The 26,178-nt window shown below is 42.1% G+C and overlaps 1 protein-coding gene across 1 annotated transcript; it reads right to left on the bottom strand.

The window, feature by feature from the left end:
• Positions 1 to 967: 967 nt before the first annotated feature.
• On the bottom strand, positions 968 to 25,807 carry LOC147248852 (neuronal migration protein doublecortin-like). Its single transcript, XM_086179028.1, has 7 exons — positions 25,635 to 25,807; positions 22,741 to 23,109; positions 18,980 to 19,320; positions 9,655 to 9,757; positions 6,846 to 6,935; positions 3,619 to 3,716; positions 968 to 3,533 (listed from the first exon to the last, which is right to left on the bottom strand). Exons 2-7 carry the CDS (start codon positions 23,102 to 23,104, stop codon positions 3,477 to 3,479), a joined length of 1,053 nt encoding a protein of 350 aa, XP_086035154.1. The 5' UTR covers positions 23,105 to 23,109; positions 25,635 to 25,807; the 3' UTR covers positions 968 to 3,476.
• Positions 25,808 to 26,178: the final 371 nt, after the last annotated feature.

The raw sequence follows: 26,178 nt of genomic DNA, 5'->3' as shown, positions 1-26,178 counted from the left end.
GGGATTTATAGTTTCAACAATGACAAAGCACACCAAAATTTGTCTCCAGAGCTGTCAAGTATGTCATGCAGGGTGTCCACAGTCATCAAGCACTTCTCAGACGCATTTTAAACCCTTTTCAAGATCATGTTGGACCACATTCAGGACAGGATTTTTGGACCAATCACCTTTTTTTATGTTGCCATGCTTGAACAAAGCAAACAGAACAGGTGTGCTAGAATTTAGGAATAAGGTTATTAAATTGTTATATTTACCTGCATCTTACCTTCAGGTAAATGGCAGTATAAATTAAAAAGACAGTCACTGGTTCAGAGGGGGATATGAAGATTTGTATCATCAGAAATGTGGACTTGGACGCTCAGCAGCTCAACTCCCTTTTGATGACAATGAAATTAAAAGTGGATCAGTTAAATTGGATCAAATGTTTGTGGCAAGCAAGACCTCCCAAATTCCCACTCAATGCTACTTCATGACATTCATTAATCATTTTTGCAGTGATGTAGAACATATTGATGCAATTTTTGACATTTTTTTGGCCACCACTGATAATGTGAGACAGATTTCCTGCTCCCGTTGGTGAGAAACAAAACAATTGCCTTTTTTTTTTTTTAAAAAACTATTCATACGTCTCTCTGGATTTAAAATTCTGTCTGGCTTTCAAGTGCCATTTCTCTTTTGTGTTACCCACATTCACACACACACACACACACTTGCACTGTTCACTGTCTGTCTTTGCAGGGAAAAAACCCTCCATGTGGATTAGCATGATGAGCGAACAGCAGAGAGGTGCGATAAGCTGAGAGCGTTCGCACTGCAGTGAGATAAAATAAATGTCATAAATTCCAAAGCAGAGTTTTGAAATACAACTGTTTTAATTGCAAAAGGATACCAGTTAATACACTGAATGAAGCACTGAAACAAGCCACTGTGACATTGCAAAATACCACTAAAGAGGACACTGTAAATGTTCAAGGAGAAAGTCATTCATTCAATCAGAAAGGCATACATGAAATATAAAAGAGAAGAAGGACGGAGGGTATTTACACCATGAAAGTGTCTTGTAACTACAAAACAAAGTGTGTCGGGAGGCCTCCTCAATAAAGACATTTAAAACTGTTAAAGAACAAGCCAGCGATGTCATTATCAAAAGACGGTAGTTTAAGAAAAGGCACCACTGTTGGTGATGAGGTCGCGCCATCCATCTTAACGTGGTGGTGGCCAGTTTACACAAGACAACCGAGATATTTTTTCCCCCTCTCCCTCTCCGTTTAGGCTTTTATAATGCTGTAGTTCTGAAATAAGCAGTAGAAAAATGAAAGACAACCTTATTAGCAAGTAGAATTATACAGAACCGTTCCAGAAAAATGACAACAAATGGAGCTTTTGTACAAAATGGCGGGTATGTGGAGGTGTCCCTGCTGTTGGATTAGCTGATATTATTAGCCGTGTGTGCTGCTGGTGTGACAGCACTCCCTGCAGGAGAGAGGTGTAGATCACAGCACCAGATAGTTTGCTGATGGTCTGTCTTAAGTTAAGAGGCTGATGAAAAACAGCTGTTTGAAAACCGATCCAGGGGACGAGGCGACGCATCACTCTAGAGACATACAACTTTCAAAACTGTCATCATAACAGGCATTTCAATTTATTTCTTATTAAGCTACTGGGTACAAAAGGCCTTTCTTTACTTTTCTGGAATCCAAATGCATAGATGGTAATTTAAAGGATGCTACACGGGAGCATGAATTAATTGTGGTCACGCATTGTAATTCTGGCAAGTAGACAGTAAAGTGTCTGTTGCTGTGGCGAAGAGTAGCTCTCCCTGCTTTGTGCTTCAGTGTCGTCCAAATTTTGAGATTCTCAGGCTTGATTCCCTGCAAAACCTGAGGAAAACTCTCTTTTCAGTAGAATATAAAGATACACAAATGTCATCAGTGACAGTAGAATATGGCGATAGAAAGGTGCACGCACAGAGGCTTGGAAAGAAAAAAAAAAAGTGTTTATAGCTTCTGTGAGCAACTAGAAAAAAGAAAAATTCCTAGACAAGTTCCCTTAATATAAATTAATAAACTTTATAAAAATTCAAAACCCACACATAGATTTGGACAAACTTTTCATCTCCCCTGCATCTGAGAACTATGCTGAGCCATGCAAAATATGAGAAATAGCACGAGCATCCTGCTAAAACTGCCTCCGATGACTCTTAGATTGCATTAAAAGTAACATGCATAAATCTCCAGGTGTGTCTCGACCAGAGTAGTTAAAGACCACTGATAAACTAACATATTTCCCCCTTTTCTAAATGTTTCGGTCAAAAAACATACTTTGGCTTTGAGACCTTTATTTATGTCTTTGAATTTCACTCGTTTTACCAATAAAATGTCACTACAGCTTGTGAGGGGAAGTAGTGATAAACTGGCTCAAAAAGAAGATGGCAACCAACCTGGTCGCTAGAACTCTACCGGATACTCAGCGGCCTAATTGCTTTTACTTTGGTCAGTCTTTTTTTTTTGCACCGTTAGGTCCTTCAAAATCAACAATCAGCTTTTTAGGTGCCCAAAGCCTTAAAAAAAAAAAAAATCATTCATCAATATCATGCACTGCAGTATCTAAAACACAGAGGGTATATATACCATGTATAGCCTACTATGTATAGAGGAAACCAACATAAAGATTTCCCTGAGGGCTGTGTGGGATGTTTGTTGTCACAATTTCTTCCAATTATTGAGGCCTCAGTGGTTTTAGCGACTTAAAAGTGTTGGTTTATAATAGCGTTAGTACATTTCTTCGATCAGGAGCTGCATCCCACACATTTTCCCCCCTCTGAGGTGGAACTTCATTTGGATTCTTCTTTTACTTTGACCATACCCTGTATCATGTTGAGAAAATGTTAGGACAGTTACGTTATGGAAGCACAGCAACGGACGTTGGGTGGTGTGATAGCTATACACAGTATTTACAACAGGTTAAAAAGATTTCATCTGGCTTAGCAGATTTCCTATGACGAGGAAACTTTCACGCCTAAGGAGCAGAAGGACGGGAACATGAAGGAACATCACGGATACAAGTGATACAAAAGTTACACCCCTAAAATAGCTATTTGCTGCTTGGAATCCTGTGATTGAACGATTAAAATTTGAGAGTGCATCCTAGAACTAAACGTTTTGAGACCAAAGTGACATTTTCACACCCCGTGAAAATTCCGCCAATCAGTGAACCGTGTGAGAGAACGTGTCAGTGCATTCGTGAGTGGATTGTTTTAGCGATCTTTTTAAAAAGAGACGAAAAAATAAAGGGAGGTTGTGTCATTCTCAAGCAGCAAACTGCATCATAGTCGAGGTGGCCAAGGCCTTACAAAGCAACAAAGAGTGGTTCTCCGAGACGACAGGTGGCGCTCTTCAGTGAAGGGTGGAAAGATGCAGATGTATAAAAACTTCTGTGTTTCAGGCCAAGAGGAGGAGAGACTGCAGGAGGAGAGTCTACATGGATTCACCCAGGGAATCGTCATCATCCAGAGATAAGGGCAGGTAGAGGTCCTGAAAAAGATCAGATCTTTAGGGGATCTACAGACAAAAGGAGCAACGAGATGATGGGTTAGGAGAGGAGAGACGGTCCAGGTACCTTCTGCTTGTTGTTGAGACCCGGACTGTTGGGGGTGGAGGTGGGGGAATGCTTGGAAATTGGGGTGGAGAGCTGGCTGCTGGAGCCTGTCCCGTTGGCTGAGGGGGGGAAAAAAGGAGGGATTAGGCAAAAAAAAAAAGGAGAAAAAGAGGTAAACAGAGTAGTAGGGGACTAGAAACTGTTGTCTCTGCTGGAGAGGACCCAAACATGGACTATTGCCTCACTATAGCAACGGTGCAAAGGGGCGCTGGTGGTCCAGGTCTCTGTTTGTTTGATGACATTTTATTGAGTCACTCGGCCCTGTTGCTAGGATTCCCTCTGGTCAAACACTGTGTTTATATCCAAGAGAAGCGTTATGTGATGTAGTCGTCAGTGTTGCGGTTTAGAAGAGGTTTTTGTCCATAAAGATGAAAAGAAATGCGAAGACAATGAGCCAGATGGCGACGAGTAGATTTGAGCCAGTGAGTGGTGAAAACACTACGTGGATAAAGCTGCGTTGTTAAAACTACAAGCTTGGCTGGAGCTCACTGCCACAGACAAAGTCTTACTAATGTGGGACCAAGCCCACCCAAAAACAGTGACATCACAAATGTGCTGCCATCCAAAATCAATATATGTAAGCACAGGAGGGAACATAGAGAACAGCTGCTTTATTTAAAGACCGCAGAGCCCTGGAGAAGCAATCGAGAGAAAAAATAGAAATATACTGAGGCCACGAAAGACAACTCCTTCCTTTAATTAGGGCCAAAGGTATGACTTGTTCCCTCAATTTAATTTATTCATATGCCACAAGATAAGAAATTGTACATAAAAATGTATGTTTTTTTTCCCCTCTTGATTACTAAAGAAAAAGTTCTTTCTCTGACCTCTCCTGGACTCAAGAAAAGTCCAAACATTTGGCTTCAGCAGGGCGAAACAACCTTTTCTATCACAAGAGTCACTTCCACGGTGACTGGAGGTTTTTTTCTACACTGGAGAGATTTATTCATCCTCTGTGGAAAACCTAATCCAGCTTGGTGATAATTGAAGCGCTGTCTTTCATTGTGGTGTCTGCTCCCCAACAGTTTTACGGGCATCCATCCCACAGCCGGGCAAAAATAAATAAATAAATAAAATAAAACACACTTCTCTATTCAACCCACTGAACCCAGTGTTCCCTGGTAAGACAAGGTGGTGTTTTTCAGAGGCTGGAGAATGTGTTGGTTGCCTGCTGCCTAAGGCAGCAGGATTAAATGACATCTGAACCGAAGAATGGATTTGATTCAATCATTTACCTCTTTCATAAACGGCACATTAATCCAGCGCCAAGTTTCAGGATGAACTGTCGACCTAAAATACAAGTTGGTACGTCTGAAAACTCTCGTTATTATAACGAGTGCTGCCATCCATCGTCAGCCTGCCGACCCCTCAGGTACTACAAATGTAGTTCATACTCAACCCTCAGCTGGTCACCCCCCCCCCCCATCAATGAAATATTGAAAACAGCTGAGGGATTCTCTCTCACCTGCCTACAATTCAAAAACTAAAGCTCACCCAGTGTATTTGTCTCCTTAAATCCTCAGAAAAAAAATCTTATGACACTTAATATAAAACAAAACCATTTAAAGAGGCGTCTCGGTGGGATATAAGGGCTTTTCTGAGACGAAGAACATCTTCCGGCAAGAAATCTCAACTCCTCTCCTGTCTCTGCTTCCAAGTACAGCAAACTGTACTTTATTTTTTGAAAAAGTGCTACTGTGTTATGAGATTAGCTTGATATTAAACAAATATTCGTGGCAAGACTTTTGCAGAGTATCACATGAAGTGACTACTTGCTGATGCGGCCACACTGTCAGCTCCGTGTGTGTCAGCTGTCTGTACTCTGTGTGGGTCCTGCATTCGACCCCACTGAGCTCTCAACACTTCAATAACCAGCTAACACATGAGTGCAGTGCCGCCGAAATGCATCACGTCCATGCGCTGGTGTTCTTGTGAGAGCAGTAGTCAGAGAGCGGTTTCTTCATGCCTCCGTCTTACAAGATGTCAAACTGTTTAGCCGACTGAGGGTGCAGCTATGTAAACTCAATGAATACTGGATAGCTTCAGAACTCTGCTCTCCAGTGTTAAAAGCTTTCGTGAACATCAAAGATTCAAGCAGGCACCAGTGGCTCCATTATGTTGCCTCTCGGATGTTATTAAATGTTAAAATCCCCAATTGTTAAACAAATAGCCTGAAGCTGTTGACACTGTTTGTTGTCTGTGTTTTAATTATAGATTTTTTTTTTAATCCTTGAAATTATACTAAAGCTAATCAGCTTCCCCTAAAACAAAGTGCAGTAGGCAACTGAGGGCCACAGAGATCATCTGACCATTAGTTAGCTTAGCACAGTGAATGGTAGTGGATGGGAAGTCTTAGCACACCTCAGTCAAAAGTCTTCAAACAAATCAGGTTCAGGATTTTGGTTCGTCCAGCAGTTATCCTCCTCATCCTCTCTTCCAAAGTCGCCCATGATACTAGCAGCAGTTGCTCTTCTAGCTGACAACAAACTTTATTTCGTCCGACCAAAGCTCCAACTATATGTCCGATATCAAAATGGCGGTGTCTTGTATTTTTAAATGATTTCATAGTGAATGTAATGCACGAGCCTATTTATGACATTTTCAGTCGAGACCATTGATAAGAAAAGTGCACTTGATGACTTTTAACAGAGGTATGCGAACACTTCCCATCCGCAACAGTTCATTGTGCTAAGCTAACTAGCAGTTAGCTGGTCTCTGTGGGTCTCAGCCTAATAATGCAGCACAAAAGGACAGAAGGGTATTCATCATTTCCTAAAAAAAACACTGTGTTCCCTTAAGAGGCTGACATCATTTGGAGGGTTTTCATGGACAGTGAATCGCAGAGGAACCGTGACCTCCCTGATATGACCTCCGCCCATTGGTTAAATTATAGATTAAGAAAATGAGACTAGAAAAAAACAACATTACAAAAAAAGAAGAAAATCCTTTTTTTCCCTTTCATAGCAAAACAGAGGTCATCTACAGGACAGTACCACTGAATTTGGTTGGTAACTAGAATGTTCTACATTGCTTTTTCTCATATTTCTGCGTCTGTGTTCATTTCTGACAATAAAATTGTATTTTATTTTCCAACCGAACTCTTTGTTGTGGTTTATATCACAAGTTGAGGCCATTTTCTGCAGTGGCGTGGATGGGTTACACTGTGGTTCGGATAATAATCAGCTTACTCGATTCAGCAGGAGACTTGCAGCGCTTTATGGGACCGGGACTCTTTGCTGATCCACGCTGAGCTTTAGGTCCCTTCATCACCCTGCATTCTGCAAAGGAGAAACAAACAATATGAGGAATCACCACGCTACATATGAGCTGCTTGTGTTCATGTTTGATGGCTTTGCTCTTCTACATCATATAGGCACAGGCACTGCGTGACATTTTTTAGAGATTTTCATGTTATATCATCAATTATGTATCATTGGTTAAAATAGTTTTCTTTGATATACTGCAGATGAGGAAGGCTTAGCGAAGCTCCTAAACAGACATGATTCACTGCTTTCTAGTTTAGGTTTACGTCAGAGTTTTACATCTGGAGGTCTCTAGATTTACTTTGAACATCAGATGATTATTGTAAAGTTTCAAATGTAAAGAGGGTCTGAGGATGAAAACCCAAACACGGCTCAAAACGCATGTCAGCTAAAACTGTGCAATAGCAAAGGATGGCAAACTTGTTTACTTTTGTCTTTCCTGATCTTGCTTTTTTCTTTTTTTTTAAATTGGCATTCATTTAGCAGAGGTGTTTGTGTGGCTGCTTGTGTTTTGCTCTGAGAAAATCATTGTTTTAAAAAAGAGAAAAATGTGTCACCTCTACTTTCTCAAGTGCCGTTTTTAAACTCTGGCTGGTGAAGGAGTTGAACCCGACTCCAGCCTAAATGTGCATAACCAGTCTTCATATTACTTGGTATGATCCAGGCACATCACATATGTTGAGAATGGATGTTAATGTGTGGTAATGCGCATGTGTATGCCATCATATAAACGTATGCATTATTATTCTGGGTCACTGTCTTAATCAGGGTAGGGAGACTCCAGACTCTGCTGCTCCTCCCTCTGCATCTTTCACCCCCTCTTCCTCTTCCTCCTCCTCCTCCTCTTCCACTCCACCGTTGATGCTAATTATACTATCCGTCCTCCCTCCATCTCCAGGGATGCTAGCATGTCTGGCGTCTCTCTCCTAACCTTCACACACTACTGGATACAGACGAACGTTTGTTCTCCATTGTTGGCAAAGGTGTGCCACCACGCCTTTGACAATCCTTCACACTGGCAGCTTGTCTAGTCAACTCAAAATAGCCCCGAGTCTCTCTTTCCCTCTCTCTGCGCAGGTTCTTACTCGGCATCACCAGATGCTGTTGCTGCATAAACAGAGCTGCAGGTACACGTGTGCGCGCGCGTCCATCTTCATAGTCTTAACATGAGAAGTCTGGAAAAATAACCACAAGGGATTTAAATTCTATTTCTGCCAGACGAAACTTAAAAGCCGCACGAGTGGCAGCGGAGAAAGAAAAGAAAAATATTATTCAACATTTATCTCATACAGAAGCTCAACTCCTTCAAAGCACATCAAAATAATACTGCTACACATACGTCATGAGGCACAGCAGAGTAGAGTTTGTGTATCACACACACACACACACACACACACACACACACACACACACACAGGCCTGCTGTGAACTCACTGAACTGATGCTCAGGAATCAGAGATCATATCTAGCATTGCCCCAAGGTTGTCATTGACTCAATTAAACAAGTCAGCTCTGGTTCCATGGGCGCTGGATCCTGGATGCGCTGAAAGGATAGTTATAAATGGAACCTGTATCTCTCCATCCTCCCAACATCAGACTGAGTAGAAAAGAAATAATAAATGTAGCTTGTGAAACTGCTGTATGGAGACAGAGATTTTCTTATGTAAAACTGTTGAATCTTTCCAGGAGAAGGACATCATGTGGAGGTGGATTGTTAAAAATAGTGAGTTTTCAGGTCTGTGGGGAGCAGACTTTTACATTTTCTCTCCTCTTTTTTTACCCAGCAGTATCAGCACCAGCAGATCAGCTGACCTAAACCTGTCATTGGACAGATTAATGGTGCTTCCACTTTTTCCTTCGGCCTGCTGCCGGCTGCAGATTACAGCCTCCCTCTCTGTTTCTCTTTGCTGACCTTCCTTTCACTCAATCAGAGGTCTTTTTTTTCTCACTAAGCTTCATATGTTGTCGACTAAGATTCTTATCTATTTAAACAGAACACACAAAGGAAGAGCTGCATCTTTTGGAAGCTAAACAGGCCAGAGAGCTATGCTAACCTGCCCACTCACAATCATTCATTGTGCTAAGCTAACTAGCAGCCAGCTGCTCTCTGTGAGATCCATCTCCCTACTACACAGAGGAGGGGGGGGGGGGGATCTATTTGGTTTCTGCTGTGGAAAAATGGTAAGTATTTCTCAAAAATATGGTATGTTCCTTTACAAAAGAAAGGGAAAGGATACCATTTGGAGTTCCATCTTTTTTTTTGGAACCTCATAGAGAGCAACCAGGATTTGATCTCCTTCTTAGACTTTTGTTGAATTAAAGACAAAGATATGACACTGAAAAAACAGAAACACACACAAACAAAAGGAAAAATGTCTCTTTTCAACGCCGCTGAAGCTGCTTAGTACTTAGCCCCTTCTCATGAGACATCATTTTCGTCACATCTCCTTCGCATTTACACTTTCAACAATAACACTGTATTTTGTATTGTTCCTTTAACATATGCCCAAGAAGAAAGAAACCACTATGCTAAGTCTCTTTAATTAGATATTGTCAAGCGAAACTCCAGGAAATTCATACTGCTCAGCTTAGAAGGCACTCTTTTAGATATAGCATGTGATGAAGTAATGGTTAGCCTCAGGGGCAGGAAGGTGGTTTATGTACTCATGCTAATCCACTAGAAATATTAGTGTGTTTATTTTACTGACCATTATACTGACCTAGTCATACTCACCATTCTCATCCAGAGAGAAGTCGTCTTGGGCGTAGCGGAATTTCTCTGGGCCACATGCGATGAAGACGTCATCTTCGCCGAAGAAATCCTGAAGGCAGGTAACCTGCGAGGCCAAACGCCAGAGTTAAAAGAGCGTAGCTGATCATCTGACTTCAGGAAAAAAATATATATGAATACTACTTAGTGCACTCACTGAGAGAGTCGCACCAAAACAATGCAAACTCCAGGGAGTAAAAGGGTTTTAATACTTTTTATGTCATTAATCAAAATTCAAACGAGTGCATTTGCTCCAGGTCTCATATAGAAGTCACCCATGCAGTGGGGTTCAGTGCAATGAAAATGTCAAATTCGGATCTTTAAAAAAACAACAACACACACACACAAAAAAAAAGAACCCAAAAAAACTGTTAAAGATTAAAAAAAAAAAAAAAGCGTGGCACAACAATGGCATCCACATGAGGCTGCGTGTTTAGGTGGGATTAATTGATCATCTGACATCTCAACATGCCTTTAGCCACAGTGGCTGCACATAACAAAAAGACATGACCACACAAAACAAACAAAAGAGAACAAAAAAACAAACAAACACAAAGTAAAGTGTTACACCTTTGCTGTAATGTTAAAATGATTCAACTTCCCTCCCCGGGGACTATGAACTAAACAGCAGCTGTTGACACAATATGGCCTACTTAGTGGACAGATGTCTTTAGGCCACGCCTTCTCCTCTCTTGCCTTTATATTGGCCTTGTTACCAGCCCAGACATGCCTATTGATGCCACTCAGATAAAAAGCTGCATCACTTTTTGTCCTCAATAGATAACTTTTCTTTTTTTTTTTTGCTGAGTTTCACTTGCTTCACTCTAGTTAATATGTATGAATGAAGAACTAAAAGATGAACAGCTCTGTCTTTTAGAAGTGACATTTAGAGTTCCTTTTCAAGTGATCACTGAATTAAAAACTGGTGTGATAAATCATCCAGCGCTGGGACATTCGCCAGAATAGTCTAGAAGCATCATGGCACCCTTTGTGATACACATCCAAACTATGAGCTGCAGATAAATTGGGAACACCCCACCCCAGCAGCTGCCAGGTTGGTTTCTCCGTCCTGCTAGACAAACTAAAAGTGTGTGGTGGTGACTGGCTGGCGTGGCATCCAACAGCTGTACCTCCTCTCAGAGTCCCACAAGATTCCCTGGATACAGGCCGTGTAGATCCCCGCTGAGGCACTGAGATGGTGGTTTGGCTCCAGGGATCAAAATCTAATTGGTTTTCCAGCCAGTCCTAATTTCCAGGATGTGTATAGTGGAGGTTTTCTTTTGCGATATTATCAAGAGATTAGATAAATGTTCCTTTCATTAGGTTAAACTGCAGAGTGGCAACAGGGGCACCTGATGCTTAATCATAAGATGTGAGCATTAGGATACAAACCCCTGCCCTCCCCTGAAGGCCAACCTTTGCAGAAGGTGGCAGAGAAATAGGCTGGAGTGAGGCCGGAGAGGATAAAGGCTTGTCTGTTTAATAGCTTCAAGAAGAGAGCTGATTAAAGAGATAAATCTAAAAGACTGCCACCTTAATCTCTCTTAACAGGAATATCCCTTGAAAAAAATAAAAGAAGACTCTGAACTCGATGCAGGCCCCTGGTTTCTTGACAGGAAGAGTTTATCTCTTGTTGAATCTAATAATGCTTCCATAGATTTGCCTATACTTGATCTCGTAATGGCCTGGAACTAAAGATTCTCACTGTTCAGCAAAAAAATAATGCCATTCAAATGTGGCTCAATTACTTCAGAAATCTAAAAAAAACTTCATATCTGCTGCACACGCATAATTTCAGAGAACTCAGGAAATGTCTAGCAAAACGCAGCATTCTCTGAGGTGAAGAGCTCATTGTCCACTGCAGAAACACTTGTGAACGAACACACACACACACACAGTGACTTGTAGCATTATCTACCTCCTCTCCCGACGGATGCCCATCAAGGGTTAATGTGACTGTATCCAGGCATTTGTCTACATTTGATAGAAATGTTATTTGCATGAACTCAGATGAAATGTCCCTTTGAAACGTGGCTGCAGATTGGAAAGGGCAGAGCAGCTCGGGAACATTTGGAATAGGTTAGAAAGCATCTTCTCTAGATTTGAAAAGGTCAATCAACAGTGTCGACAGGACCAACCCGGCAACAGTATCCAGGAGGAGAATATGAGATGCCGCGATGCCATTGAGTGTGTCAGAAATCTCTTGTTAGTCATACTGCATGTTTAGGCTGAGCCTGTAGGAGGTTAGTGTGTAGGTTGGAGTTTGCTGGAAGGAGGAGGAGGAGGAGGAGGAGGGTTTACTGCAAAACAGGTTCTTTCCAGACTCCAGGTGCCCCCCCCCCCCTTCTCTCTCTCTCTCTCTCTCTCACCAAGCCCATCTTTAATCTGCCTCACCAGCTGTCAGGACCACATGACCCCCCGAAAAACCACCAACACCACCAGAGGCGACACTATAACTACAACAACTGAATTATTCACAGCTTCTTTAGCCTGACACTGACCCATCATCCGCACGTCACAGTCGTCAAGGAGAGAAGCGGGAACGTTGATCCTTTTTTTTTTTTTTTTTTTAAACGCTTCATACTAAGAAGGAAGTGGGACAAAGGCTTGTTCAATGTAGTTTGAATGGCAGCCGCTGTAAAGATGATGAGCTGTAGAATCCGTGTCACCTCTGACTCCACGCAGTCTCCGCAGCAGCAACGCTGTTCAGTGCTGCCTAATAGCATCAGATCATCTAATCAGCACTCATCTGGTCAACGGTCAAGGTTGAACAGTCACATTAAAGCCAATCAGTAGGAACATCCAGACAGACACCCCAGATGAGTGATCTCAGATCAGTTTGACAGGGTTCTGCCTCCATATGAACACCCTGTTCTACGATAAAGCCTCTCTTACCATTTACAGGCAGATTGTAAACATTTAATTACCTCCGATTAGTAGTTAATGTCATGGCCGGCGTCTCTTTTATCTGTGAGAGGAGCAGGCTGGCTAGGAGGGAGAGAGACGGCGAGTGACAGGCAGGCTGGAATCGAACCTGCGACCGCTGTTGAACAGAAGCTCTAGCTAGAGAGCAATGAGGGTGCCACCTAATGGAGGACTTAGGTGAAAATTTGGTTGAAAGATTGATTATTTTGTCCATCTTGGACCCTGTTGTAGATCATTTACAGGATTTAGCTTTTAGTATTGTTGGCATCTTTTGGGCCCCTGTGAAATAATTGACAGAAGAAGGTTTTGGAGAAATCATCAACTGAATTCTAGACGACTCATTTTTCATACAACGGTCAATATCGCCGAAAACTGTGTGCATATTTTGATGAAATTCCTCGAGGCTTGAGAGATACGTCTTCACCCATTCTGGATCCTGAAACCTTTTTTTTTTTTTTCAGTCAGTAAAAATGAATGTATTTTTAATGATACAATGGTCATATTCTGTGTACATATTTATACCACACTTTAATGTAGCTAGGATCAGATATAACATTTGACCTGCAACAATCACTTGTAAAATCTATTAATTAAAATCAAGTATTTATGCTGATTTTGTTTACCTGATTAAATTCTCATCAATAGACTGAACAATCGATCAATTAATTGAGAATATAATCACCACACCAACAGTGTAGGCTGGTGTAAATTTTTTTTTTTAAAAAGCACTTACTAAGATAACATTTCTCAAGGGAAGAAGATGAAACAATGACATTTTCTTATTACCAATATAACTTAACCTTGAAGTAAAGCGGGAGAGCAAGAAATACAAACCCTAAAGAATTATTTCATGCTGCATAATTAGCTTTCATTGAACGTGATGTTGCGGAGCCTCGGAGTGACTGTGCTGTGTGAGAGAAATATTAAGAGAAGCTGAAAAGAACCTCTCTCTTTACAGCCCATGGGGAACCTCCCACACCATTTCCTTCAGTGGCTACACCACAGACCTGATCAATATCAGCATCTCTGCACGGAGAGGAATAATGCTCCAAAATAAAAAAAACAAAAAACACCACCACACACACACACACACACACACACACACACACACACAGTCTCCCATTTTGTCCACTGAGTGATTACAGGCAAAATGGAACTAAAATGTTTGTTGTTGTTTTTTTAAATCATGTGGAGGTGTCTGGGTTTAAAGCAGCTCAGTTTGTGAATGCCATAAAAAAAAAACAAAAAAAACACAAAGCTACCATTTCATTATTGACCATCATTTTGAAGGGATCCATCCAACGACCTGTCTGCGACCTTGGACTGTGGATTACTGTAGGTGCTCTGGTGCGCAGATGAGTCAGTTAGGCAGCAATATCTGCACAGTCAGAGGGAGCAGCTGGTGCCTGATGCCGCTTTAACGCCGCCCCTCCCCAACCCTGAGGAAGCAGCCTTTCCATTTGCTTGACTGATGTGGTCTTTGTATTATTAAATCGGGCTTCCTCCTCTTCCTCCCCCCCTCGGGTCATGCTCACTTGTTGATGTGGTGTTCATGCAAGAGCGGAGGATGTGAGGACATTCAGGCGCACACACACACACTGAGATGCTTCATCATGGCGACCACGCCCCTTTGTCTGCTTCACAATGTGAATGTGTAGAGGAGAGTGAAACGCTGCTGCAGTCAACTGATGATTGAGGAACAGAACAAGCAGGTAAGACCCCATGTAAAGAGCACACTCAGCGTATTACAGCCATTGTCACACACTGAATCCATCGCGCAGAGCTTATTGCCATGACAACTGCTTCTGCAGCATGGCAAAGAGCAGGCAGACTGCAAAAGTACTGATAACAGCGGCCAAAGCAGGCTTTTCTTCCCCATTACTGGATGTATTTAGTTGCTAAGAAGCCCTGAACCCATGTACGTCTCCATCTCCTAGCCGGTCAATCATATCACTCCAGAAGTTATGAACTTTTAAAGCAGCTGGTTTTCTTACAATTAAGACATGACCTTGTGCCTCAAGCATTACCAAGATCTCCATTTATTTCCCTCTCGTTGACAAATCCGTTCATTTAAAAAAAAAAAAAAACTAGCTGATATTATTCAAGGACAAACCACAAAAGCACTTCGACATATCTGACCAGAATTATTTGAATTTGACATTATTTTTTACAGAAACCCATGAATATGCAATTCAAATGATCTTTTATTTTCCCCATGCAGACACCTCTATCTAAAAGGGAATGAATACAAAATGGCTGCCAGCAATTAGATAAAGACTCTGATTAAATGTCGCCTTTAGAGGAAGTGAAGGCAATTCAAAATAAAAAGTAGTAAGGAAAGGAATAATCACTCCCCATCAGCGAAAATAAAACGATCCCAATTTGCTCTTAGAACAGAAAATTACTCCGAAATCCAGCAGCCCCACCCTTCTCGATACAAGTGAAAGGCGGCATTTGAAAGGAAAATGAGAGTGATTTTGTTCAAAGAGGAGGGCAGACTGTCTTTAGAGCCGACACAGCACTGAGGAAAGACGGAAATCAAGTACCCATCTCCAAAAATGATCAATGACAACCCAGAGAACAACCTCATTATCTAAACTGATCCTTTAAAACGATTCATAGTCGGTGATGTAAAAAAAAAAAAAAAATCATGACATGTGATTTTTAAACCTAAAGGCTTGCATTGATTGCAAACTCTCACACACCCACTACAGGATGTGGTATCTGACAGACCGGTCCACACCAGCTGGGCTCTCTTTGTGCCTGGGATGTGGTCTCCTAGCAACCAGTCCTAGCAGCTATCGCAATGGAATGGGAAGAGAGGAGGATCGGCGCAGAGTCAGGGAGGGGCAGCACTGCATCAATATTGCTTCTACCATATCACCTCCACCACGCAGCAGCCCCAGTCTACCTCTGCACACAAAGACAGCGCAATAATATGTGCAGCAGGGTTTGGATCTTTCTCTCTTTTTCTTTTTTTTCCATGCGTCTGTGGTGTCCTTGTCACAAGTTGTCATCAATAAAAACTAATCAGAAGATAATGAATCTAGAGTGCAGACAATACAATCACTCTAACCATGTAGTAGCTATTATCAAATTTAACCACAAAAATAAAAAGAGCAATGTCTGGTTATAGTGTACAAACATCTTAACAAGTGTTTCTATTCAGTATAAGACCTGAGGCTGGCAGACTGCACCCATGGGAGAGAGCATTAAAGTGAAAATTCCCCCATCTATCATTTCAGAGCCCCTCCCCTCCTCTCAACCACAGCGCTTTCTTAATACAAACGGACGAGGTACAAGAACCAGGAGCTTCTCTGGGCAACCCCCCCGTCACCCCAACAGTCCATCTGTAATGAATAATACAAGAAAATGTCCCCATACAAGAATTAGTGAACACACAACCATATCAAAGAAGAGGAACAGATGTCCGTGTTCGTACGTGCTTGTAAGGTTTGCTGCTGTTCCTGCCTCGGCTCATTAACTATCATTCACCATAGTCAGGACAGCGCCGGTGTGACTGAAATCAGGAAAATGGGCAGTCATTCAAAAAACTACATACAAAAAAAAATAGAAGTAAATGCAGAAAGATAGCTTTCCATAAGGACGATGGAATTTGTAGTCAAAAAGGTCACTGCCTCCTGTGCGGACTCAAATTTGAGTCCCCATCTGTATCCACTGCTCACTCATATTTTTATAAAGAAGCCTCTCCCTCAGAGATAAAGGTTATGGTAGATGGACGTCATCCCGGAGGGTGACCCTGCGGTTAACCCTCAAGACTGCTCCAATAAAGCCCGGGCATGAATAAAACATGTCGTGCTTTTAGCTTAGCCAGATTTGAGAAAACAATAGTTTCCCCCAGGGAGTCACATTTAAGAAAACTCGCAGTGTGTAACTTTGCATTTTTTTAGATTTTTTTTCTCCTGTTGCCTTTTTTTTTTTCTTTTTTTAAAAAGGGCAAATATGTAAGGTCACAATGTTCCACCTCATAATACCACTTTGTACCTCAAAAGGTGATAGTAGTAGTAGTAGCAGTAGTAGTTCAGAAGTATCGCATTACAGTAGATTGATGGAAATTAAGAATTACAAGTTTTTACACTTGATTGAGCAGGCTATTACCCTTTTTGTCAAAAATGGGAGATAGAAACCCCTTTCACAAAAAAACTGATGTAGCAAAAAGTCCATGAGCAGCTGTTTCTGCTTCTTCCCAAAAAATCTCCAACTTGGTCTCTGGACAGCAGCAACATGGCCGAATCGAGCTGGCATGAAAGAGCCATTATAACCAGTTGTAATTCCTCAAAACCTTTCCCCATTGTTTTTCCTGTAGATAGTTTCTTCTACTCAGACAGCCATTTGTAACTTGCCTTTATCGCAATCTTTGACAAATGTTTGCATTGTATAGCCTTGTTTCTACGCTCCAAACTAAATAATGGAAATGGGTTTCCATTTTTTGCGTTTTCAGAGTTCAATTTAATGGAAACACGACAAACACGAGTACTTTAGAGTGGAAGTGCAACAGTTCTACACGGGGCTTCTTCACAACATCTGAGCTCCTCGCCTTATTGCTACGATTTAAGCCCGGCCATCCATCTCATGCTGGGCTCAGACGTCAGGAGCTTCAAAATCCTGACCAATTTTGGAATCTGGTTACATCCCACTTCACAATCTTTAAAGATGTTGTGGATTTGCTATGATAGCATCAGTGTTTGCCATAGGAAGATACATCCACTGCTGTAGTTTACAGGTCATTTAATGAAGTTAAAAACAGCAACAGACTGTGGACGGGCTCTAGCACAGCACCTCTCTAATCTGTGGTTTTATCAGCATATTGAGCTGTAGCAGGTCAAAGTCACATTCTGAATCAAATTCACGTGTTTGAACGCTTCATTGCGTGCTTCAGCAGTCGAAATATTTGAGTGTTGGAACAGTGGCCAATCGTTCTAATTCTATCCCTACATCTATCTTCATATCGCTGTTCAGACCTCAGATCAGTCTCACAATCACTTGATGTACTGCAAAATAAATTACTTTGCATGAGAAAGAGGCGTTAGTGGTAATTACCACGGAGAAAATTGGATTACAAGTTGCCAAAGAACAACACACTCGGGGTGTGCATGCACCATTGCAGGCGAGTTGAAGTTCAAGCTAGATTAGGCCACTTAATTGGACTACTGTCTTCCCAGTATACATGAATGAGGAGGAATCGATTTGTTCGTGTTCGTGTGTCCGTCTCCAGATCAGTAGGTGGCGGTATCCCCCCTTATAAATGGTGGAAGTCAGACTTTGTTAAGGCTCACCTCACCGTCACATACGAAATCAAGTGGCATCCCTTTCAAATGACAAATGACAAATGTACTCCTTCAGCTCAGACAATATGAAGTTCGCCCATTTGTCCACTAAATTCTTCCAGTGTAGTTTTACCCACCATGTCGATACTCCTTCCCTTGACCATGCACAGTCTCTTCTGGGTTAAACGGCCCAGTGGATTCTACGGAACATGCACAGAACTCCAGGCCAAGAAGGGATTAAGGTGGTTTGAAATGTATAAATGTTGGACGAATTTGATTCCCAACCACATGATCTAGGTATGTTAGCGCGACTTCAAAAGTACAGTTTCACACTATGCTCTAAACCTTTCATGTTAATGCCCTGACTTTTAAGCTGAGTTGTTCTGGATGACATTCTCACGCTTTTTAAAATACCAGGGTGCTCCAACTCAAATGCAACAACACTTGGCGACAAACAATAAAGGGCTTGGCCTTTTGTCCACCATCATAGTAGGTGAAACTTCAGAGGACTTTTGAACTTTTTAATGGCTGATGGACTCAGAAATGCAACTGGCCTAAAAAGTAACTCCACAACAAAGGAACCGCTAGAGAGGTGAATGTGTCGCATCAGCCTGAAAGTCAGAATAATGAACTTCGACAATGGAGGTCACAGTGTACACAGCTTGTTCTCATAGTGCTCAGGATTCTCAGGTACATATTTTGTCCTCCACCAAGTGGGTCCGTTTTTAAAGTCACCTTAAACAAGAGATGCAATGGTTTTGGCAAAGTCCTCTGAGCAAATTTTGTTCTCTAAGCAAGTCATTGTGTGTGTGTGTGTGTGTGTGTGTGTGTGCGTGCACGCATCTCGAATCCCCTAAATCCTGATCACAAAATTTTCTATTGTGTAGTTGTGCTTGCATGCTGCACCATATCAGCTTTATATGGGAAAGACCCTGATCCCGTACTAAAATGTGCACGATGCAGGTGGATGCATATTCTAACACAGTGAACCCAGGGTTTCAGAAGAACATGCAATCTTGTGTCTTTCACCGGATCAGAGAACATTACCCGAGATGGGCTGTAGGTGTGAGATGTACCTGCTTGCCGTCAAGTGTGTAGATCCTTTTGACCACGCCGCTTTCCAGTTTGATGGCCTCTGTGATGTCGGTCAGCACTTGCTCAAAGGAGTGCGCCGTTTTCTTATTGAGGAGGATGCGCACAGCCTTGCGTGGCTTGACACCGCTGCGCATCACCGTCACAAGCTTGGGTCGAACAAAGTCCTTACTCTCTCTGGGCTCGTTGGCAGCTTTAGCAGCTAAGGACTGTATGTTCTTCTGGCTCGCAGAGGCCTTAACATTCACGGACCAGTTGGGGTTGACGTTCTTTGTGTAGTCAACCTTCTTGTAGAAATTCTCTGATGCACAAACATAGCTTTCCCCTGTGGGGAAAGATAATTAGGTTAGTGTGTTGCAACATACTGAGGTATTCAATGTTGACACCTGAGAGTCCCAGAGGTGTCCACTCGAAAACATTTGAACTCCTAGGAACTCCAGATCGATGGCAGGGGTGAAGAAATTATCTCTGCGCTCGGATCTCATCTCAAACATATTTTGTTGATTAACACAACACATACTGTTGATGAATGAATTTAAACCGTCTGCTTCCAAGTTCTGGAAATACTGTGTGCTGTTCCTCAGAATATTATTTGTGATCCTTTAAGAACCACATTCTTAATCTCATTCATCGCCATCGTATTGTCGCAGCAGGGGTCTGAAGGATTGGACGTCTTAAAACCAAATCTGGTTGGAGAGATATCCTCTATTAAAGGCAATATTTGGGTAAAATATGTGCACAAATAGAGCATTTCCAGTCCAGGACGACTGAATGACACTAAAAATAACAGACTAGACAGTATGCTACTTTGTGATTATGAATTATGTAGCTCCTACTTGCATGCATTTGTCTGGTGTTGATGAAAAAAAGAGCTTAAACATCAAGTATCTCCCATGAGACCACTGCACAGATCAGTCCAACAATACCTGCTTCGTAGCGCAGACTGCACAGAAATAAACATACAGTGGAAACACTTCTTCAAAGCTTCTTTGTGTTTGAAGTCTCTTGGCTTAGGCAAACACGTATTCCAACAACCATCATTCGAAGAGACGCCTGTCTAGAGGAATCATTTGTCATGTTATACCACTTTGTTCCTAAAGAGGCGATACTGAGCGACCCTCTTAAAGAGTGAAATAACGAATCACTGACTACCTTTAAGTGGACAGCAGAGAAAGATTATATTTCAAGTTGCTAGAAAATTCCGTTCACATTCCAACCTACATGATACACAGTACGATCAAATCTATGACTGAAGGCACATTGTTTTCTACGTGCAGTAGGTCAAGTTTTCCTTCCAGGACAATGACAAGACAATTCCATCTACATGTCAGTTTCCTATCTAGTTTGCACCGAGGACATATTCCATTACGTTGCGATTCATTTTTCTGAACAAGCGGCTTGGCGGCCTTAGTATACAACCAGCATACCCAGCAAGTATGAGCCTTGGCACTACTGTCTAACCCTAACCCTGCTCACTAACGATAAACTGTCAATCATGTTAACTTCACTGTAACATGAAGCAGCCATGGCTGTACCACTGGAGTGCATCTATACTCAGAGAACAAGAGTTACAACACATAACTGCCAATCTCTCTCCAGAGGTCTTCCAGCAGTGATAGTAAATCACGGTAGCACCAAGGAGCAGCAGCCCAGACCAGCCACCTTGCAGTGGAAACTCATTTTGACTGCTTGTATCAGCAAACTCATCTTGTAGTCACTCCTAAGCTTCTGACAATCGGTGCTGGAACATGAGAGTTTTGCCCTCTGGCTGATTCTAAGAAAGTTGTCGTATTCTTGTTTCTTTCAGTAGGGGTGGATACCACAACCCCATACTGGTTTGGAGGATTAAATAAATATGAAGGGCATGCTTGTTGACATTACCTACAAACCTGTTTTCAATCAAAATAAGATTTTAAAAACTATTTTGGGAGTTAAAATACTCAACAATGCAGGCAGATTGCAAATCTTTTCCCCATATGGCTCATCTAACCTCTGTCTAAATGAGCTCCCATTTTAATTCTATTAACCTCCATTTTTTCCAACACATTGTGCAGGTCTTGCTCATACACGGAAAAGAGCTAACATGGAAACAAGAAAGCAGCAGGGGAAGAGTGACAGAGAGGAAGGAACATTTTGGCAAAAGGAGAATCCAGAAGGCAACAATTAGGCCAAATGTGCACAAATTAAGGAAAAGACAAAGGCACAAAACAGATTACATAGTGCAGAGGAGATTGAGCAATTAATTACATCCCAAAAGAAGAGGCACAATGAAATGTTCCCCACCATCACCACACAGTCCTTACTGTGCTGCCCCTGCTGTACTGCACTCACCACACACACACATTCTACTATCTTTCCTAAGCAGCTCAAGAAGCAGAGATGATCATCTCATTTTGAACATTTAAGCTGCGGTTTATCTTCCAGCTTCCAGCTCACCCTGTCCGTCCCCATCCTATTTCTTTGGAGGAATCTCATAAATTATTGTTTGTCAAGTATCAATGTGGGTCATTTAATGAAGTCTTGAATTACTCTTGACAAACAAGGGACTGTTAAAACTGGGAGATAATGGTGACAAAAGAATTGTTGTCGCCTCCTCTGTTTGACTTTATCCTCATTAACAGCCCCACCCACCCACCCTCTTCTTGAATCAAAGCTTTAAATTGCCGCAATGTGGGCAAAGGTTCTGCTGTAATATGACTTCCCAAAGGCTAAAGCCTGCTTGTCCTGCCAAAGCTTCATTCCGTTACCAAAAATGATTCCAAATCATCTTTGGCCACTTTCACAACATTAATCTGTCTGCCTGCCCATTTAAAGAGGAACAGACACCAAAGTCTGTGATGGCAGCAGCCCATTAAGCCAAATCTACCAAGGTGCACACATCTTTCACACAGACGCTCCAACTCCTCAGCTTCCAAAACAGTAACAGTACAGAAGGTGTCGTGATATAAAAATACCTTGACAGCTGAATTTTAAAAAAAAGCAGTTTCTTTTTACTGTAAATGAAAACAAAAAAGGCAAAACTGGGATTTCTACCCATTTCTAATATGGATGCGGATGATTTGCCAGTAAAAATTCAAAGCTCTCCCAAACTGTGACTGGAGGTGGAGAATTAGATGCTAATGTCGGTTAATATACCATTTATCCCATGCTGAGATACAGTATAGCGCACAATATGAGCAGCTAATCACGCTCATGCTGAAACCACTCTGAGCCTGAGTTTAGATGAAAGAGAACGACCTAGAGACAGCTTCCTTTTTATTTGGGAGTGGTGAAAAATTTAGTGAAACAGGAATTCAATATGGAGTAAACCATTTGATATGAACAAAGCAAATGAGCTGACAGATAACATTTACTCAGATTGTTTGGTCTTTGACAGAAAGCAATTCTTTAAACTCAAGTCATCCAGAGTGTTGCTCAATGTTACTTGACCGCCCCAAAGCAACCCTCCAGATTAAAAATTGATACATCATGAAGAGATTACACAAGTCTAGACTGAGCAGATAAAACTTCTAATCTTAGAGAGCTAGAAGTTGACTTGTAACTGCAGGGCATTCATTTAGATCAGTTCTGTGTGCAAACTCCACACAGTAAGGACCTTGGACAGCCAGGATTCGAACCCAGCACCTTCTTGCTGTAAGCCACCAAGCAGTGTGGCGTTCCTTAATGTCTATGGTTGGTCTTCTCCACAGCTTCTCATGTGAGGACTGTATTAAATCAGGTATAAGACATCCTTGGAGGGTCTTACCTTCTTCTAGTTCATCCAAGGTTGAGATCTTGCGTGAGCCATCAATAGTGAAGATAAAGCGAACACCCTGTGGCAAGTTGATGTGGTCAGAGAGGGAGCGTGTGAGGTCAGCCAGGAGAGCGTCAAAGGTGCGAAATCGGTCACTGGCCACAGCGTACACAATGCCCTTGAAGTAGCGGTCTCCATTGCGGTAGAAGCGCACCTTTTTAGCTTTCTTCTCACTGGTGAGGGTTTGCAGAGTGCGCGTGCGGTAGAAGCTGCAATGGGCGCTGTGGGTCGGGCTGGGAAGTCCATTCAGGCGCCCACCCCGTGGGGTGCGGGACGCCTTGTCTCGCTCATCAAAATGTCCAAAGTCTAGCTCCATGATGACTGAAAGTAAGTATAAAAAAAGAGAACACACAAGAAGGTGTAAATCAAAAACAAAGAAATATTAACAAATGTGGGTACATTTAAGGCCATGGTGTCTGATTTCATGCACTCTATGTTTGAAGTCAAGTCACTGCTTGTATAGTAGATAATACACCAACAGGTTTGACATTTTTTTGATGATGATGTAGTACTTGAAGATTTGTGTAATCTCTGACTTTGATCTCCTTGGGGTTTACTAATTCAAACTTTGATCTCTTGGATTCTTACTTTAATCTCTAAATTTGATTACCTTTATTACTGACTTTAATCCCTGTTTGATGTCTGACATTTAGACGATGTCACAGTGTATCAAAGCTATCAGGCAATCATCTGAACCAATTCAGCTCCCATCTAATCACCATGCTTCATTGCTTAGCATCCTTCCTAACTCACTCGGCCAGTGACTGAGATTAATACGGGACCTCCTAGCCCCAATCTGAGGTTCCATGACAAAAGGAGTAAGTACACGCTTTTCCCCCACAGTATTTACAAGCTGAAGTTCACGCTGAACTACAATCACCATGAATTATCGCTAAAAACACCAAAGACATTTTTCTGTCTTTTCCTTTTAAAGCAGAGGAGACACCAAAGTCCTGTCATTTGTGCTTCATCTGCATACAGGCTGAGAATGAATGAAACCACTGGATGGCAATAGTTACTACCAACTCTCCATGGGAAAGTCTTAAGATTTTGTATATTCTTGAATGCAACTGCTTCTCGGAGTAGTGCTGATTTTAAGACCACTATTAAACAGAAGCATATGTGACGTATCGTCTGAATTTGAAACTTCCAGTTCAGTTAAAACATTCTTCATATGATGTTCATACTTGACATTTACAAAATTGAGGGGAAAATTGTGGGGATTGACATTTTGCAGGACAGACAGTTCTTTATGCTGCTTAAAAATATGCAAGTTATTCAAAAATTCATTTAACAAAACAATAAACATGTGTTGTCAGATGGGCCCTGCAAAGACTGAGGCAGCTTCTCTATTTAAAGCTGCTCCTCAACTCACCATCTATATCACGCCGCAGAACTCAGTGAACCATACCTTTGTAAAGTGAACAATGATACACACCCACGCAAAAAAGAAAGTTGTCTGTAGCCGCTTCTGCTCTGCTTGTCATCTCATTTTTCCAGATTTACCCTTGAAGCAATCCTTATTGCCACAGATTAGAGCAAATACTAACAACATACATACTAACTTCCTTCCTGGATGAAGTTGAAGGTCTGACAGCACTTCAACAATAGTTCAATATGATCACCATCTTTGAGTGTTATTCAAGTTAGGAACTTACAGAATTGAATTTTCTCTCATCCTCGACCTTCTTGCGTGATGGATTTAAAACTTAAGTCTTAAATGTTTCACAAAGTGGACATTTTCAGCCTTGCACCGTCTCAGTGTCCATCAAAGGCTTTAACGTCCCCTTAAAACATATATCCTCTATACACAGTACTCTATTGATCAGAATGACATACAGAGGCCATGGAGACAGAATAGAGGACACATGCTGCTGCTGCTGCTGCTGCCGCCACCCATGGATGTGGCCGTCCAACCCCCCTGGCTAGGAGGGGTGTGGAATGGGTGCTCCTCAGCTGACAAAGACCAGGTTTCGAGCCCATCTGCTGCACTAATGGGCAGAACTAACAGTGACCCTTCCCCAGAGGAGCACTAACTAGGACAGTCCATTGTCTCAAGCAGGGTTTCTGCCTTCAGAGTGACATCACCACCATGCTGCTGCTGCTGCTGCTGCTTCTGCTGCTGCTGCTTCTGCTGCATGCCGGCTCAATTCACCAAGAAGTACATTTTCCTCAACCATGGCAACCTCCTTTTTTCTCATTAAATTTCTCATTAAAGCCAATTAGAATTAAAACTACATGACGTCAGACTTTTTCTACAATAGCTACATTAATTGATTAATTAATCAGTTGATTAATTCACCACCACAGCAAGATCCATCTGCAGCAGCACTGCAGCTACTGAATGAAATATCCTTGAGATATATATATATATATATATATATATATATATATATATATATATATATATATATATATATATAGTTCTGGTGGGTTCTTTCTGTGTTCACCCACACACAAGACTAGCACCTTTCAAAGCCTGTCCACACACGGCACCTGTCTGAGAACGTCATGTCACAATTTTAATCATATCACAAAGGCAAGAAAAAAAAAGTTTAACCACATAACACTTCCGACTAATGACGGAGGAGTGTAGCCACATGGCAGAGAGCCGCGCCAAGTTTGTCTTAGGTTTTAACAGGGGGAAGAAAAAAAGGGGGGGGGGGGATGTTGGGTGTGTGCGCACACCTTCTCTCAATCCACCTGCACACGCGCACAGCCCTGAAATATATTCTCCTACACTCAAAAAACTACAATGACAACCTGTCCACTTCGAGTTCTCTCCATTTCAGGTCCCTTCTAAGTCAGTCAGGTCTCTAGATAATCCCACACAGTCGCGGACTCACCTGCGTCGTTGCTTGCGGAGTGAAGGGAGTGTGTGTGGGGGAGTGTGAGAGTGTGTGCGTCGATGCTGCAGGATAGCGGCACGCCGTTTCTCCCCTCGCCTTTGTCTGTTTCAGTCCTAGAGCCGAGCCGCTGCCTGCCTCACTGGAAGAGCTACTGGGTCCTAAAGCCAACGAGTCCTGGACCCGCCCACCGTGGAGATGGTAGTCAGAGTGGGTTGGTGCTGCAGAGCTGACATCAGTCTCCCACCACCACAGGTACATGCACTCCTACCAGGCTAGCACTGACAGCTGTAGACCTGTGATTGCCTTGAATTCCTTCGTGAATATCTAATTTGTGAATCAATTTAAACTACTTATCAACTCAATGGACAGTGGCTGTCTGCTGGTGTCACAGTCACCAGCTGAGCTCACCCTAAGGGTGTCTGATTCACACAAAGCACTTCATGACCAACGCTGAAAGTGCTGCTATGGCCGATATTAAAGCGATACTTCAATCAGTGCATTTTTTTTCTTCCAAGTACTCATAAACTCTGGTCTTGAGCCT

This window comes from Aulostomus chinensis, chromosome 15 (assembly GCF_037954235.1).
Source record: "Aulostomus chinensis isolate RoL2024-O1b breed Wild chromosome 15, RoL_Achi_v1.0, whole genome shotgun sequence".
Taxonomy (NCBI): domain Eukaryota; kingdom Metazoa; phylum Chordata; class Actinopteri; order Syngnathiformes; family Aulostomidae; genus Aulostomus; species Aulostomus chinensis.
Note: the sequence above shows the minus strand (reverse complement) of the source record. Positions and strands in the feature narration are given on the sequence as shown.